This window comes from Neopsephotus bourkii, unplaced genomic scaffold (assembly GCF_033783945.1).
Source record: "Neopsephotus bourkii isolate Nb327-2 ecotype Australia unplaced genomic scaffold, CSIRO-AGI_Nbou_v1 NB_1630, whole genome shotgun sequence".
Classification (NCBI taxonomy): Eukaryota; Metazoa; Chordata; class Aves; order Psittaciformes; family Psittacidae; genus Neopsephotus; species Neopsephotus bourkii.
Window position 1 is genome coordinate 1,700,915 of NW_026902105.1, and position 18,559 is coordinate 1,719,473.

Here is an 18,559-nt window from a genome sequence, read left to right on the forward strand (position 1 = left end):
ATTTTTGCATTTCATCATGAAAATGCATTGAAGAATACTGCATGTTAGCTGTGTAGAAAACAACAGAATCTACACGTTATTCACTCACTTAAATGTGTTTAAAATGTTTGCTGTTGGCTTTGGAGTTTAGTCAAATAGTTTTACTGGATGCAAAACTCAAGAGAATGTGAAGTATATTTTCATTCTGACACGAAAGGACTAATGTATTTACCCTCCTACACGCTCAGATAAAGTGTATGTCTTTTAGATAGCTGTGGTGATCCCTGGGTAGAAACAAAGAAATAAGATCCACATTGAGATACGTTTCTTCCTTTAAAACTGTGTTTTGTGAAGATTCCTTGTAGTATTTTTTATGATGTTTTAATTCAGTTTTATTAAAAAAAATAGTTTCATTATGTTTTAACATTCAGTCCTTTTCATGAAACTTGGTACAAAGAATGTTATCCCGACGAAATGACTAATATTTTTACATTGCTTGAATAATTGCACTATAGAATTTCATATTTTTTTCTCCAACTCTCTCTTACAGCTGACATAAATGTGGACATATCAAAACCTTTGAAAGCAAATCTCAGTTTTGCCAGACTTGATCAAATAAACCAGTTTTTGAAGAAAATCGTAACCACAAATGATGATGAACGGAGGAAGGAGGCTGACCCATCAGCTGGCATTATTCCAGACGAGAATGCCACTTCAATAACCAGAAACCCCACTACAAGGGATGTGCTACCTGCAGCGCACACCCACACTGTGCAGAAAGCTTCAGTACAAGAAAAGTTGTGGCAAGCCCTTTCCTGCTTCCAGAAAATTTCTGTTCACACCGTTCAAATGGTTGTTTCGATGGAAACCGTCCCACATCCCTGTAAACCTTGTTTGTTACTCTCCGTATCAAACCTCAGAGGGAGCCTGAATATTAAAAGTGGACATAAAACTGCAGGTAAGAGTTTTTGAAAGCTGCAAGTGCTACTGATTTGTTCAAGTGGTGACCTAGTAACCATTTTAAACTGTGGGGCTTTGAGAGGAACTCCTCTAGCTAACATTGTAAATCCACAACAGAAAATAACAAATCCCTGACTGACTCCATTTCCTTTCAGTAAGGCAGCACCCAGGAGTGCTTAATTTTGTAGTTAATATTCCCCAGCTTGTAATTACTAATTTATTGATGGAATTCTGGCTGGAATAGTGGTTATAAGAACCACTGTTTTGGTATTCTGATAATTCAGCACTTCACACTTCAAAGGACAACATTTTGATGGTTTTCACTCTACAATTACATTTTCTTGTTAGGACCCTATATTCCTGCTTACAAAAATACAAAAGTAATTGTTCAGAGCCCTGAGGTACGCTTCTATGTAAATGTTGGGCCATACTGTTACTCTTCTTCAGGTTTATGAACTTTTCAGTTTTTACATGCTTCCTCTGCACAGCTGAGAATCACCCAGGGAAAATGGGCACTCTGGCCTCATTACTGCAGAACTGCAAGGAAACTTTACACCTTGGGTACAATTAACAGGATACCAGAGACTCATTTAAAATGAAGACATTTTGTGTGTCTTTGTAAAACCTTGTGTTAGTCTTTTAATAAAATTAATAAGATGGTACATTTACATGATGTGGAGATGAGCCAGATGTAGGTAGTTGGCAGAACGGCTTGCAAGGTGAAATGGTCTGTAGCTGAGAGGAACAAGTTTTAAGCCAAGCAAGGTGGTGATTTATTTCTTTTTCATCAGAAATATTTCTCCTCAGGCCAGCAAGTTTTAGTGTTTCTTTATTGTTTTAAAAGTTAAAAATGAAAAATTTAAGGTTCATAGGACATGAAAGCCTGTAAATGTGCTGGAGCCTGAAACTCTCGATTTATCCATAAACAAACAGCAGTGCAGGCAGGAGCAGCGCCTGTGTTCCCACGCTTTTCCAATCGGATCGCAATCTAGCATAGAAAGCAATGCAATTGAGTAAAAGGCCTTTCTAATGTCCTTTAAATACTTCTAGTTTTCTTTCTGTGTAATAATCCTCTTTCCTTCTGCATCTTCCCCTCTGTCATTTATACATTATCTGTCCCATGGTACATTATGGTGTCCACAGCAAGCTTCGATATATCAAAGCCAAGCCTGTTCCGTCACTGTACTATAAAGCAATTTGGCAAACTCAGCAGTGTGTATCACTTACCCTCGAGTTTTTCATCCTCCCAGGAGAAGGACATACCTTGTCTTGCACGTTAAGCCTCAGAAATATTCTGCAACGAAGTTCTGCTTTTTAATTCTTCTGGCAGTCTGAGGAAGCCAGTCTTTATTTTTCATGTCACAAGCTATACATGAATCTTCGGTATGTTTGCAGTCTGGCAAGCATTATTAAGTAAAGCAATACTGATGCTGAATCTAATGAAAATGGAAATCAGTCATTCTATATGAATAACTTATGACGAGACAATAAATAGGCATCAACAGATTTTTTTCACATTTTTTCCAGTTGAAGTTGCCTTATCTTTGCTTTATGAAAAGAAAATACATGTGCATGAGGTTTTGCGTGTTATTATGGTGGAGCAGTAAATTGTTCTAAGTGTCAAGAAGTGGCAGACACTTTCACAAAACTGACTGAAACAGTGGAAAAATCTTTAATATTTTTTATCTTATTTTTATTTAAAACTATTAATTTGAAATTGAAGTGCTGATAGAAACCAAAGTGGAAATTATAACTTCAGGGAAGAAGACAAATTACTCAGTGTGAGGAAAATGGTGTTATAATCTTGTGTTAAAAATACAATAGAAGAATACCACAGTTACTAACAAGATTGTTTTATTATTGCAAAGAAATTATGCAAGCTAACTCAATTAAACAAGTGTAGTAGCTGTGTCTTGGGAGCAAGGAGTATTTAAATATATCAGTTCTTCGCTATTTTTCTTTTTACAAAAGGTTTATAGATATACCTTTTGAACTGAACAGGGTTAATGTCAGCTTTTTTTTATAGAATGAAACTAATACGCAAATACTTCACTGTGGCTTTGATTTTACAGTCAAATAACTATTGTGACCATCTGCAGCAGCTGCATTTTACGAATTATTTGCTGAACCAAACTAAGCACAATGACAAAAGTAGTCATCTCAGATGTACTGTTAAAACAGAGGAAGAAAAAGGAGCATTTCTTGCCTTTTGTACAGTATGGCCATCTGCTGTACAGATGTTATTATATAGAATGACTTCAGATACAATAATTGTAGAAAATTTTCATTAAAACCTCAACAATTTGCACTTGTTTACTTGAATCTGCATAACTCCCCAGTGAGACAACACAATACGCTTGGGGTTTCTTTGGTTCTCACTAGCTTTCTCTTTGATCCTTTTTGATGTGCTGACTTTAATAAACATAGTTAAAAACACTGTTCAAAAACATCTTGGAAAAAACTACAAAGGAACAATTATAGCAGTAGAAACTACTCTAATCCCTTACTTACGCAAGCTATTTTTAGTGAAATATGTTTTTTTACACATTTTATGTGGCAGTATTTTATAAACAGTGTAAATGACCCCTTTCCAGATGAGTTTTAGTGTAGGAGAGGAGGTTGGTTTGTAACGAATCCTATTTGCTAGGAATTATTTAGAAAAAAAACCTTGCAAGAATGTATTGTCATCTTTTCCTCCCTTATAGGGGGAAAACAAAAGTGTGTGACCTTGTGTAATGCTTTGATATTTTTAACTGAAATTAAGAAGGAAGCTTGCTATGTAACTTTTTTATATATAATTATCAGTTTTTCCTCTGGACTTCCCTGGTTTAATTGTGGAATCTCAAGGCCTTCTGTCTTGATTTTTCCTCTTAATTTATCATGAAAGTGAAATGATGTAGCTTCTGAAAAATTGAGGGACTAATTAGCTGAATTATTTCACTCTCAACAAAATAAATTGTAAGTGTTGAACACTTGCATTCCAGTTGGATCAAATTAAAGCTCCACCATTTCTACATATTCTGGTGCACTGCTATACAGCCCTAAACCTTTAGTGTGTCAAGGGGTTTCATTTTTTGGACATTTTTCATGTTTTAATACAATAGTTACGTATAACAACGTGGTTACTATTTCTGCTAGAATACTTATGTTCACCTCTGTGCTTATGGTGAAATCCCAAGTATTTTGGTTTTAGTAAAGTAATACTATTGTAGAATGTGATGCAGCGTATTGGCAAAAAACAAACCAAAACAAAGTCCACTTTAAAAAAATATATATTATTAATTTTTATAAGAGGCTACACTTAAAAAAATATATATTATTAATTTTTATAAGAGGCTACCAGTATTGTTTTTCTGATACTCTTAAGGGCAGCATTTTAAGTCATACTGCTGTTAAATAGAATATTTATCTGTAGTCATTTTATACTTTGTGGTTTAAAGTTGCAAATTAAAACTTGCATCCATTTTGTACAAGCAAATAACAGACATTTAGCTCATTTTGGTAGTCTATTTGTACTGCTGCCGAAAACCCCAAGTTCAACAACTATTGTTAGACCTGGTTTAGTTATTCTTGACTTAGGAAGTATGTAACATCTCCTATAAAGTGGCTAGAGCCCTTGAGTTCCATGTACCCGGTCAGATTTGAGATTGCTTGGTATCTCACTTGAGATATGTAGCTCACTCCAGAGCAGTCACATGACAGTAAAGTTGAAACAATTTTTAGCAATCAATATGAACAAGTAGAAAGCAATTACATAGTTTTCGGTTGATTTAGATTTAGTGTTGAAATTAGCACTGCCTACCTGCCAAAAGAGCAGATAATGAGAGAGGTTGAGGACTGTACTCTCCCCAGAGTAAAAGGCAGCAAGAAGCCTGTAGCCTCTCAGTGGAGCCTTATTTTGCTCTGGCTGGATACAGGAGGGAAGTCTTGCTGTTCAGTGTCTGAACCGAGAGAGTTACGGACATAAAATATTCCAAAGATCATAGACAGAATTCCCCAGCTCTTCATCCCATTTGCAGAGATGATTACTTTAGCATAAAAATGAAGGGAAAAAAGAAACGCTAGTTGAGCATATGATAATGGCAAGTCTTTTTACTAAACCTGAAAGAAATTATGTTCTTCAGATACTTTTACAGAAATACTAAAAATTAAATGAAGCTATTAATTAGTGTAGAGCAAAGACCAAGCTTCATTTTGGAGTTAACTGACTCTCTTGAGGAAACTCTGCTAAGGCGTTTTCATAGCCTTTGGATGCTGCAGATATGCAAGTTAGCCCATGGGGAAATAAAACATTAAATTAGATATGACTACCTAAAATAATATGCAGCAGTAACAAGCCATTTACAACACCCAGAAGACATTTGTTACTTTTAGAAAGAAATATAAACTCTTTCTAACACTTGAACAATAGGAAATTAATTCTTTGTCAGTAAAAGCCAGAGGACAAACTAAATATTTAAATGGCCACTGAGGACTGAGGTGGAAGTGCAGCTTGTAGACAGCTATACAAATCACTAACAAACCTTAATGAATATTGGGTGTGGGCATCAAGGTCCTGTCAGGTTTGACACCATGTCCCAAGTAGCTTAAACCCAACCCTCAAGAAAAGGTGGAGACCTCATCAAGCCTCTAACATCTGGGATTTTATTTGTCATTTTGGCATACCCTGCAAGCGCAAAAGGAAGAGTAAAAGGGGATTATCCTGACAATGAAATGAGTTACTGAATCTTGTGATAATGAAAAGCAGCAGAATTCTAATTCCTTTCTATAGTCCCTGAGGTGGAGGTGCGTTTATAGTTCTGCAGGACTATAATGTAGGAGAGAAGAACAGATGGCCTAAAATCCATGAAACAAGACACCACCTAATCCCAGGACTGAGTACCACTATTAATCCTGGTCAGATTCCCTACCGGTACTTTGTAACAGGGTTCAGAATTGCTACTGATGAACTGGTATGTTAACTTTGGGGAGGGGGGGGAAAGAAAAAATTACTAGTTGTAGGTAGTTGAATCAAGGCAGTATGCACTAATTTTGTAGAACTGCATTTACAGTTTAAATAACTTTACTTTTGAAAGTAGACTCCAAATGAATTTTATTCAGAACAAATACAGTTGTTTTTTAATCTCTTTAGCTTTTGTTGTGAAAGCAATTACATATTTTTTTGAGACTGGGATTTCTTCTGTTATGTGGATCCCAGTGCTGTGTACGTGGCAGTAGTAGGTGGTGCGGCATTTTCATGGATACAGTCAAGTCTATAGAATATTTACATTCATGAGGAGATACAGATAACAGTGAAAGATGAATGTTTTCTTTATACATTTAATGATTTCTGTGCATTTCCTCCGGTTCAGTCTATACTTTGGAGCTTGAGGTAGAGAACACAGATATTAGGCATTACTGCCCTGTCTTAAGGACCTGTTCCTTAAGTTGTTTAAAATTGTTGACATACTGACAACATGTTTCTTGTTTTTCTATGACAAGAATATTTTTTATGGGATGAGATCATCAGCTTGCTGCCCAAACAAAAGGTGCAATTCCATAGGAGGTTCACGTTACTGTGGCCACACATTTCCACACTCTGCCTTGTGGTAGCTCTGTTCCTTGGGCAGCTGTTCATTGCGTTGAGTCATGTCACCGATCTGTCTGAAAACTAACCCAACAGGAAAGAAGGCTTTCCAGCAAGATTGTCTCCTTCAGCTGGCTTACCGGACAGGTACATTTTAAAAACCATGCCAGCACAAAAGAGGATTCAGAGAAATATGTAAAGGAGGGCATGAGAGGAAGGATTAAAGGGGGGAGAAGATAGGAACATCAGAACCTGGACCTGGACTGGCCTTAATCCTGGGGAGCCACATCCAAAGATTGCAAGGAAACCTGCTCAGTTTGTGTGGCCTGGGTGTATCTGTCAAGCCTTAGTCTTCCACAACATAATTTGCTGGGTTATAGAGGCTCAAAACAGCTCAGGTGCTGTCAAGCATAATCATCAGGAGGGTTTGTTTATAAAGAAAAGTTACCCTCTGGTTCATGGACCATTTACTTCATTAAAGCAGTTGAAATCCACTGAATCAAGTGTAGAGCAGAGAAACAAGAGACCAAAGCTGCAATTTTAACTCAACCTTGTGGCAATTATACAGGGCTACGTTTTGAGTGGCACCCACTGTTTTGTAATTCTTTGTTTACTGTGCAACCATTCAGTGTCTGATCTTCTAATAGTGAGATGTATTTACTATATATAAATCAGTGACAGTTTTAGGTACCAGCTATCTCCTGAAAATAAGTTTTCAACCAGCCATCTGAACCAGAGATACAAAAAGACATAGATTTTGTGGATTTTAATTTAAAAAACTCTCCATGCCCATCTGTAACCCAGGAGTAAGACTGTTCAGTCACTTCTCTGAAAACTGCTGATAATCTAAAAATAAAATGTTTATGGTACAAGAAACAAATGTTACTCATGTCAGTATAGCATTCGGTTTTGAACGCTGGACTCATGGATGCAAGGCGAACACAATATTTGTTGTTTTCCGTTAGGTATTTTTGTCTAGTTAAGAATATAAGAGGTCAATAAAGACCTTTACAAATATATTCTAAATTCTTGTATACCAAAGATGGCCTTGACCAAAAATGAAGATCCCTTAAGATATTAAGTTTAATATGCCCTCTCTGATCAGGCATTACAAAATCCAAAATTGCCAAATCATAAGTGAATAGAGATTTTTCAGCTATGTAGTATGCAGCAATGAACATGATGTACCTGCCAGTTATTCTTTAAGGGAGATGAGCTCATTTCAAATAGATAACCATCTTTGACTGCTCTTCTGATTCATCACTGACCTGAACTCCATTTGAACCTTGTTAGACACAAAACAAGCAGGATTCCTGGCCTGAGCTATAAAATATAATTAAGCCCTTTTGAAATTATGTGTAAAAGAACATAGCTTTACCCCCACTATAACTACTACCACCACCACAACCAATAAAGTTAAATCAAGCACTGCCTGTAATGGATTAAAATAATAAATGTTCCTGGATTTTAGTGTTTGAAGTATTTGAAGAAAACAGGCTCCCAGCAGCCAGGACTGCTGAATGCATGGGGACATTTATTAGTGACGAATTCAAGGGTTTGGCCTGTTTAAGATCATTACTTTCTGTTTGCCGTGTGTTACACATCTCATGTTTTTACAGAGTCCATATGTGTCCCTATGTAATGCTGAAAAACTCTATTACTAAAGAATAGTTAATTGGTAATGTGTAAATATTGTTCTCATGGGGAGAATGAATTATCATAAGATTCAGCTCAACACTAATGAAAAATCCAGTATGGTCAGTGGATTGTTAACTAAACCTTTCCTGGAAAATTGTCCTTTACTACATCTCACCATTTGTTTGCTACTACTGTTTCCAGACGTGAATAAATTGGCTGACTCTTAAACTAACTGCAGGATTTCTCCTGTAATTATTTTCGTAGCTTTGTTACCCTTTCTTCTCAGACACTGCTTCATAGAGGATATCTGTCAACAGAGCAGTGTAACTTAAGTATAAATACTGAATACTTGATCTATCTGAAATTTCCTTAGAAGGAATAAAAAAATCATGTAGATAAATGTATCAATATGTTAGCTATAATAGCATATTTACATATTAAAAGCATAGTATCTTTGGCAACTTTAGCTACTGAAGTTGCAGATAAGAAGAGTGAACACCCAGAAGCAAGAATTATCACTTTAGTAATATATGACATTAAAGCAGAAGGCAGTAAGGAAAATCACTTGCTAATATACCTTCAGCAGCCAGATTGTATCTCTGCCACCCAGGCATGGAGGGCCCATGGGAGAGCCTGGACTTCGGAGTGCATGGTGACCTTTTGGGTGGGATTGAAGTCTCCCAGCTGCTGCAGTTAGTGCAGACCACATCACTTGAGTGCATCTTGCCCACTGGGAAACAGCTTGCCAGGCTCTGTGCTCTGGGATGCGGGCTTGCTTCTGAGCTACCCCAAACTTAGAAAAACAGTTTTCTTCCTAGCACTGCCATTTTTAGCAAAGCTAATAGCTTCAAGAGACTTTTTAAAAGATAGCTCGACTGTAGTCCAGCACCATTTCCTATACTTATTGTATGTTTTTCCATTTTCTTAAAACTCTTTTCCCGTACTGAAGCTTCCCAATTACAGTCGTGCTCTGTGTTGTATTAGGTGACAATGCAGTGAACCAAACAGGACTGGCAGCTATCTAAGGAAGGGCTAATGCACAGAGCATAGTAGAAGGGGAAAAACTCCGGCTGCATTTCTACTTGTTTCATTTGGAGTTGGTCCAAATATCAGTATTAAAATATTTTTGAAAACAGTCTGTAACGTCAAAACATTATCTGTTCCTTTGTCTATGAACCAAAAAAAGTAACAGAACTCTTTCTTAACACCTGTTTTGCCTAAAGACCGAGTGATTGTTACTGTAAGGCAGGGTTGTTTTAATGTATTTTCTGCATCTATTAACATCAATCAGCTCTTTTTATAAAATACGCACAAATGAATTTATGCACACAGGGCAGTTTAACAAACACGGAGCCTCCTGTGATTGGTAAGTGCTATTACATGTAAACCCTAATACAACTATATTTATAACTCTATTAGGTACTCATATTCTGTGAAAGATCTTTGGAAATGTTAGCATAAATCAAGTCTCTACTGCCTAAAAAAAGGATCTTAGAATATCAAAGCAGTGTTTTCCTTTAGTAAATTTTATTCACTATTCTATTGTAATGATACACATCTTTAATTTCCAATCAAGTTAATTTCTTGACATTACCAAGCAAGTACTTTTTTTCAAACCCTCCTACATTATTTCCAGCCTATTAAAATACCTGGATATTCCTTTTGCCCATATGTCATCATAAATTCTTCCAATGGCATGCAGAAGTCTGGTGTAAATTGCATTTTGATCAGTTAGCGTGGCAGCACACTGTGATGCTGTTGTGGGTCTGGGTGGAGGCTGACAACAGAGGGCTGGCAGCATTTTTTAAACACTGTCCAAAGCAAGTGCTTCATATTTATTAGTCTCTTGGAGGAGTATTTTAAAAGTCATGAAACTGTTTGTTCCTAGAAGTAAATTATTGCACGTACTGGAAAGTGCATTGGTGCTTATGAACAGTAATCCAAACAGAACAAGTTAACTTTCACATATGACAGCAATCGTTTATGAAGATGTATTACTTCTATATGGTGCCATCTCAAGTTCATTTCAGATGAGACTTTCATTTAATCTGTTTAAACTGAAGTTAGAATTCTACAATAGAAGTTTGTGAGAGGTGCAGAAAAGGAGACTGAAAATAGTGTGTGGGAGGGAAAAAGACAGGAGAATAGTTTTGCATCTTTCGCTTTCTGAGGTCATTGCTTTAGTCATAGGAAAGCAACTTCACTGAGTATATACTTTCAGTGTTAGTATGGCATTTAGCAATCTTAAAATAAGCTCCTTTCTAGAATGATGATGTGATTCTTGCCTATACAAGAGCAATCTGGGTTGCAACAAGAAAAAAAGCTCTTACTGAATCCCCAAACTTTTCCTGGTATTTGTATGTCACAATCCAATATGTGTCTTGTAATATCTTACTTAGTTAAAATTTACCAACACTTCCTTATTTTTAATTGTGTATTCATTTATCATTGTTTGCATAGCATTTGAGAAAGGCACTGCTGATTTTGAACCAGCAGTATTATGTGCTCAGTTTTGTTTCTAAGCCACTGGATGTTGTGTTTTCTTTGTACTTTGTGGAGCGGAGATGACAACAGAAAAAGACTGCAAAGTATAATCCTTTCAAGTGTAATCCCAGTGAAAGAAAACATAAATAAAACCACTTGTATTTTGGCATTCCTTTTTCCCTTTTGTTATTTCTGTAACTTGGCACATATTCCAATAAAACTATAGAACATTTCTGTATATTGCAGAATTGTGCAATACTTACTGAGAATTTCTCCTCTTTAAAATCAAAATTCTGTGTACAGTATATAAAAACAATTAATTTCCAAATATTGTACTGCCTCTTAAAATAACTGGACTGAGCATAGCAGGGTGAAGGTGAGCCCTTCCTGTAAAGACACCTCTTTTATTTTTCAGTTTAAGACTGTAGGTGAAGGTGCTTCAGTCCACAGTTTACAGAATCAAGTCTAAACTAATACCAAAAGGAGAGGTGTCAGGGGGTGCTGGTGTTAAGTTTTCTTGATTATCGCTGAAGTTCAGTGTCAAAAAAAGACTGAACAGATTTTGTCATATAAACCTGCTTCACACGAGACCAGACCCAGGGGTTCAGAAGCCAACCTAAATAGCCCAGAGCTAAAGCGCATTTCCCAATCGTTGACAGCAGTCCTGTTGATCGTCATAGGATGAAGTTTTGCTCAAGCCCTTGATCATTCATACTGAACTCTAAACTGCTCAAGGGGGAGCTTCTTCTTTTTTGTGGTTCCTACTTGGGTTGGATGCAATTCAGTGCCATTATCGCTATAGGGAATGTTGCACCAACTTCCTAGTAAATGCTGGGTTTAAAAAAAAAAAAAAAAGGTAAAAATCCAATATATCATCACAGAATATTTCTTGGTATTATAAAGCATAACTCCTGTAACTTCTGATTCCAGGAGAGATTTGTAGGAGTTTTACTGCATGTATTCAAAACAATGAGTTGTGTTTCTGTGGGATTTTTCTAGCAGAAAAAGTGTGAAAATATGAAATGGGACTGTACCTTGAAAAATCTACATGTAAGCCTTAGGTGTATTTTAATCTTTTGCCTCTTGTGAATAATCCTGTTTAATTAGAAAAATAAGCTGTGGGCATTGTAAAGTATGGTGACATTCAGTATTCAGTCTTGAGTCAAAGTACGAGCACCAGAAAACAAAAAAGTTAACCCAAACTTGATGTAGTACTTCTCATGTAAATATACAAAAGAAATACAGATATACTAAGTATGTTTTGTTTTATTAAACAGTGATTTGTAGTAAGTTCAATTCACAAGAGATCTGGCATTTCTAGGTAGCGTTTCTTTCCTAAAATATTTGTATCTAATGAGAGTACATAAGTTCTGTCAGAAATCTAACCTGCCTTTATCATTTTATGTTTCATAAAGCTATGTAAAGTGCAGGTGATCATGATGTGAAAAGTTTAGATTAAATGGGTGTTTTTTTTGTAAACACACATTATATATTATGAGTAACAGTAATTGTTTTGAATTATTTAAAGTCAAACATTACCCTTGTTCTCCTGCTCAGCTCTCTAAAGTCTAGCAAGGCAATATTTTATAATAACTAACCTGAACAAAAGCAGAGAGAATCGTTCAAAATAGCTTTTTCCTATCAGTTTAAAATATAATCAAGTGAAGCAGCTGTTCTTGTTCCTAATGTATTCTTTAAAAAAAAAAAAATCATAGTTTAGTGAAAAACGTCTCTTCTCATAAACCTTAAAATACTCACACATGTAAAAAGTCGTGTTTTGGCAAATAGCTCTATGTAAGGAATGCGCATGAGACATACCTGCTTCGTAACTGCAGCACTATATAAAGTATTCTTAATAGGATTGGAAGACAGAAGCTAAAATAAACCCAATGAAATTTATAAAATCACAAGTCCTGTGGCCCACCTTTGATGCCCTCACTTGGAGAGGAGAGCAATTGCTCACAGAACAATTTCCATGGAAGTCAGTGGGACTAATTGTGTGCATTTCTTCTGGGCAGAGATTCCCTGGCTCATGGTAAAGTGCATTCAGGAAATAAACACATGAATGTTGCGAGAATAACTATGAGCAGCATTAATTGTCTCTCTCTCCTTTTAGGAATCCATGGATCATCTTTCGTCCTTGACATAAAAGATTTCCTACTTAAAACAAGTCTCAAAGAAAGAGCCAGGTCTCTGGTGGGCCCTTTCTGCTGCTCGGTTAATGTGGAAGCCAAGTGGTGTAAACACAGTGGTGATCCTGGCCCGGAGCACTCTATTCCAAAAATATACCTCGATCTGAGAGGAGGACTGCTGCAGGTCTGTATAAGCTGCTTATGGTTCTGCTATTGAACTGGACTGGCTTTGGATGATTGAGATTTTATGAATAAATGTCATGAAATATTCATAAATAAATTGCAGGCTACAACAGTTCATTGGGTTGGTGGGGTTTATTTAACCTTTTAAAAGAATTATCTGTTCTTTCATGTAAAACTGTTGATTGAAAAATTGTGTGCAATGTTTTGGGTTTGTTTTCTCTTAATACTGCTTAAGTCATGTATTGTAGCTGTATGTGTGTGTTCCCTTTAAACTACTGGGTCAAATTACTAACACTTAATATCTAGGACCCTGTTCTGTTACATGTGTGTTTGTCTATGAGCTATGCATCTGTAATGCTTTGGGGTAGCTTTAAGAAATACATATCCTTTCTTTTTTAAACTTACACCAACTTCTCATGGGAGTAATTATAAGCTGTTGTTTGTAGCAATTAATGCTCAGTTTTCCCTGCTATCCTCTCCTTTTTGGAAGTCCCCACAACTTGAAATCAGTCCAAGAAGCGTGGGAGTTCTGGAAATGAAAAATAGATTCTGTGAGGCTTAAGCAAGTGGGCTTTAAGATATGTCTTATTTTAATTATTTTTATTGTAGTATCTATACACACCAAATGTTTAAAAAGAAATACATAAATCAAGCATATAAAAGACAAAAAGGAAATTTTGACATTTAGTCGTGTTGTTAGGTCTTTTCCCAGAATTGGCATTAAAAGTTTCTAAAACCAAAGCCCTGGGAATAGGGATAATTGAGTAATATACATTTTTAAAAACTATATCTTTAAAGTCAGTTTGTTTCTCTGCTTCTTTTTTGTTTGCTATTTACAGGTACTTGGCTGACTAGATCTACTTGTTGTTAATAATAAAATGTTGGGGGTCTTATCCCAAAATTTTGGGGATTTGAGAAGGACCAGAAAAATATCTATACATCTGAGATAGCCCTTTATTATTAGAGCATACACTGGGGTAATTAGCTTTTGAAGAAAACTTTTAAGTATTTGGTCTGGCAGAATAAATTTGAGAATGCTGACAAAAGCATTAGCAATTCTGTTTCAAATTAATTTATTTATGGCTAATGATATTACCAGCTCTAAATGTGACCTCATCTTCTACCACTGTTAATTTGGATTGCAGCCGAGCCTAGAGAAGATACGTGAAATCGGTGCCTCATCTGTGAATGTTGTGGTAGGAGTTCCATGCTCTGGAGTTCCAGCTGCCTGAAAATAAAACTAACAGAAGTGGGAGAGAAAAAGCATTGCTCCCTCCTCTGTCAACTGGGGACTGAGGCCCCCGAGATCAACTTAAGTGACACGGGGCTCCTTTGAGGTGGTGCTCAACCAAGGGTGGGACCCTGGCTTGGGCGTACTCAGAAAATGCAGTTGATGCACTAAATTCGTGCCCTAGGAGCCCAGGAGTGTTTAGCTCAGGACTGGCTGTTTGGCTGTTTCAAGACTCTTTGTTCTATGGGCTTACATGTACATGCAGGGGAAGGAAATGCTTCCTTTGTGACAGATGTACTACACTCCCTTTAGGCATCTTCTGAATTGTTTTTCATATTTGAATATTTGCACTGTTCTTTATGTGCACACCTGACCTGTTTACTTTACTCTTACCCAAACCATGGACTTCTAAGTTGCTGTCTGATTATTTTTATTTGATCCCACACTGTTGCTAATTCTTACTTCTTTATTAATTACTGGTTGCTTCCTTGTCTTCCCTGTTGCTTCTGGGTCCCCTCCTGCACATGACAACTAAGGGACTAGCCTCTGTTAATCTGATTCTCTCAAACAGGAGTTTGATTTCAGAAGAGCAGTGCTGCTTCTCAAAGCTGGGAAAGAGGGATGTCTACTTGCCTTATTATTTTGCTGTAAAATGTATGAACCTTCTGGACTTTAAATGCCACTTTTTATGAAATATTTTTCTAAATTTCTGGTTTAAGCTTCAGAACTTTACACTTTTAAATCTCATTGTGAGAACTTGCAGCACATCCCATTCATATGTTGTATATACTCAGTATTTGTGGCTTAGACGATCTTTTGTACGTCGTTTTAGTCATCTTCTTGCCATTTCACTTAGTTTTTAATGCATTCCAGAATTCCACTTTTGGACGAATAAGCTCTTTGAACAGCTTAAAGTTTGCATCTTTAAGGTTTTTGTGTCATGTCTTAAACTGAAAAACCTGTGACCAGCCCTAGCATTATGTACTGCACTCAGCTGTAAGTTCTTGCGTATGACTTCTAAGATCTGTGCTCTTCCAGGCAGCATCAGTATCAGTGTAAGTGGTAATAATTAATACTTTCCTTCGATTGATGAAAAGAACAAATTTGCCAAATGGTTCTGTAGAGATTTTTTTGTTGTTCCTGTTCTTTATCTTCATACTAAGGATACTTGCAAACAATTGAGGTATAGGTAGAGCAGTCTGAAAGCCATATAAAGTTTCTATTGGTTTGGGGAGGGTTTTTTCTGTCAGAAATGACTAAATATTTGTAGTTGTTTTCTCTTTCTCGTTTCTATTCTTCTCCTTCTTTATTTTTTTATATTTTATTATTTTTTTTTTTTTTAGGTTTTCTGGGGTCAGGAGCATTTGAACTGTTTAGTTCTTCTCCAGGAGCTTCTGTGGCAGTACCTCAATAAAAAGGGCAGTGTAGAAAAATTGATACCTAAACGTACACACCCCACTTGTTTTTCTACTGAAAGGAATCAGGCCTCAAAAACTGAGCATACCTCGGATGACCTGAGAACTGGCCTGTTCCAGTATATACAAGATGCAGGTAAGAAGAAAATGATTGCTCTCATGTTTTTTTTTCTTTCTTTTTTATTTTAAAATAAATACAGTAGTAATCTCTTAAAGATTATTTGCCTCTTCCAACAAATAACTTTATGGCTTTTGGAAAAGCAGTTGAAAAGACATCTGCTAGAATTAAAAAGAAAAATACTTTTTTGATTTCTTTCCATTAAGCTGTAATCTTTTAAAAGTCAGGGAAATTGCTTTTTTATTTTCTCTCCTTTTGATCCTGAGGGGTTTGTTTTCAACTATTTTGGTCTCATAAACCAGCATGCTTCTATCTAGAAATCATATAACAGATTATAGCTTTTGTTCATTTTACAGAAGCACAAAAACTGCCTGGTGCCTACGAAGTTGTGTTTTACAGTGAAACTGAGGATAGCCCAGGGATGATGCTGTGGAGGTATCCAGAACCCAGAGTGCTCACTCTTGTACGAATTAACCCTGTTCCTTTTAATACCACTGAAGACCCAGATATTAGCACTGCTGACCTTGGAGATGTTCTTCAGGTGGGTAATGAGAGTTTTCTTCTTTTATTAACAAAAGAAAACATTACTGCTGTAAAGCAAAAGTTCTCAAACTCGGGTTTGTTAAAAATGAGCACAAAACAAATCTGAGGAGCTCTGTAAAATCACTAGGAGGTAAATTCCACAGCTTGAGCACATCTTTAGTTTTAAAACTACTTGTGCAAACATTTTAATCACTTACCTGTAGCGTTTTTCCATGGCATAAGCTATAGCCAAATTTACAACTTCTGCTTTGCAAGCATATAGAGTTTTTATTCTGGCGTCCTGTGATTTCATCCATCAGTCTTTAGAGACTTCATTTGATTTGAAACTGAAAAATTTGAGGAATGACCTGGTCTGAAATTGCCAGGACTCAGTGAAATCATTGAACTTAAATCTCCAGTCCAGCCCTCCTCTCATGTCTCCACAGTGACAGGTGGCTGTCCTTCTTCTAGTAAGATCCATGGGGTAGAAAGAAACAAATCTGTTTTCTCTCATTCTGCTTTGAGAGGGTTGAAGTGGTATTCGGTTTGACTGCGTGAGATCATGGAACTGGCCTTCAGAGAAGGGCTGAGTGCTGCAGCTATGTGACTCTATGCCCCCAAAATAGACCATAACTCACAATTACACTTATCTTTAACTCTGAGAATTTTTGTTTTCCAAAATACACAGTCAGGTAGCTACATTCTGTCCTGTCTAGTGTAATTCATCTTTATAAATTCACTTACTCCTTGCATAGCTATTTTGATTTTAGCTCAATTTTAATTTTGTTAATCTCAGATTCCTTTTTGTATTACAAATTTGGTCTATCACTTTATTTCAGTTCGCCTGTTAGTCAGAATAGTGTTGTGAGTCAAGGGAAATAAGTATCTCCCAGTTCTTCCTATTTGTTCAGAAATCTTGAATTATATTTCATTATTGCTATAACATTAAAAATTGCTTTTAAAATTGAATTATGCACCAATATGCTTTGAGTTATGGATAAGTAGGATAATCTTCCTCAGATAAATGGTATAATGTTATTACCATGCACATACAGTTAGTGAGATCATGTAAGTGTCCTGCCAATTTCTTTGCCCTCTAGACAGTCAAATGTCAGCTCCTTTTAGTTATATGAAAATTAAAATTAAATGGAAAAAAATCAGCACCACTTGGCATGAGGTTTGAATCAAAGATCAAAATTGTGTTATGGTATGCTGTCTTGATGACCCTATTAGGTTGCTATGAAAGCCAGCAATTTACCTTCTTTCAGTATGGTATTTTCAGAGCACAGCACACCAAATTTTTGGTATAATTACGTTATGCTTCCATTATAGATAACAGACATCATGCGCATAATGTACGTGCCTGTGTAATAGTATGATCCTGCATAGGGGGAACATTGGTCCTTAAAGTGGGCATACACAGCTGCATTTCTAGTAGCACACCCGTCCTGCTGCTTTGTACTTCCATGCTGCAGTCTAGAGAAGAGAAGGTGGTTGTAGTCATCTTTCATTTCTCCTATGATTGCCTTGGACAGTAAGACAGAAACTGGGAAGCACTCAGCTATCAGTGTTCAGGTTCTGTCAGCTTCTACTGGTCTTCATGTAATTGTTGAGATTTGCATTTAATCTTATACATTGACCACAGAGAACTATTTCCATTAGTCTTGTTTTAGGTTTGTGGTCAAGCGTTCCTGTATACCTTCTCTCTATAATGCTTTTTACTGTGGCACACTTTCTTCTTAAGGTCTGTTAATTTTATGACTGATGAATTCTTAGTCTTATATTACTACCTTGGACTTTTAGTTACAAGGAAGAGATGAAGGATGTCAGCCAAATTAGAGGGCATCTATTTAAAAACTGTGATTTGGGGCACACAGAGTGCAGAAATTCCTGCAAGACGATCCATATTTTGGTAGTGGGCCATTAATTATGGCAGTAACTGTTGCCTGGTTCTAGGTGGTGATTTATCATATTTTCCATATTTTCCATAAATGGCCATGTACCTACACAGAGGAGCTCTGCACAGTGTATATAAACAGCCATTTTAAAAGTGGACAGTATGCATTCTTCTAGTAGTCTAACATAGATGGATGGAATAAGTAATATAGAGTTGATTTTCAAATTCTTTGGGTAAACTGCATTTACTAAATACTCATCACAGTCTTTAGATTCTGTTTTATTCAGGAGGTCTTTTGTCAGCTCCACTTTTTTTCCCCATATGGATATATGTCTGTTTCTTAATACACTGCGTAGTTAGCACATAATATGGAAAATTCACAAAATATAAAGAGAAAAAAGACAAAACTTTTATTCACTTTGTGACATGAACCA

At 36.4% G+C, this 18,559-nt stretch overlaps 1 protein-coding gene across 10 annotated transcripts in view; it reads left to right on the plus strand.

The window, feature by feature from the left end:
• The window catches only part of VPS13B (vacuolar protein sorting 13 homolog B), a 436,747-nt gene that overhangs the window by 342,038 nt on the left and 76,150 nt on the right, over positions 1 to 18,559 (plus strand). For all 10 annotated transcript variants that reach the window (XM_061373228.1, XM_061373222.1, XM_061373223.1 and 7 more), the window contains 4 exons: positions 530 to 937; positions 12,744 to 12,943; positions 15,517 to 15,724; positions 16,063 to 16,247. In XM_061373228.1, the coding sequence (XP_061229212.1) occupies positions 530 to 937; positions 12,744 to 12,943; positions 15,517 to 15,724; positions 16,063 to 16,247 (1,001 nt within the window). The remainder of the gene's footprint in view (positions 1 to 529; positions 938 to 12,743; positions 12,944 to 15,516; positions 15,725 to 16,062; positions 16,248 to 18,559) is intronic.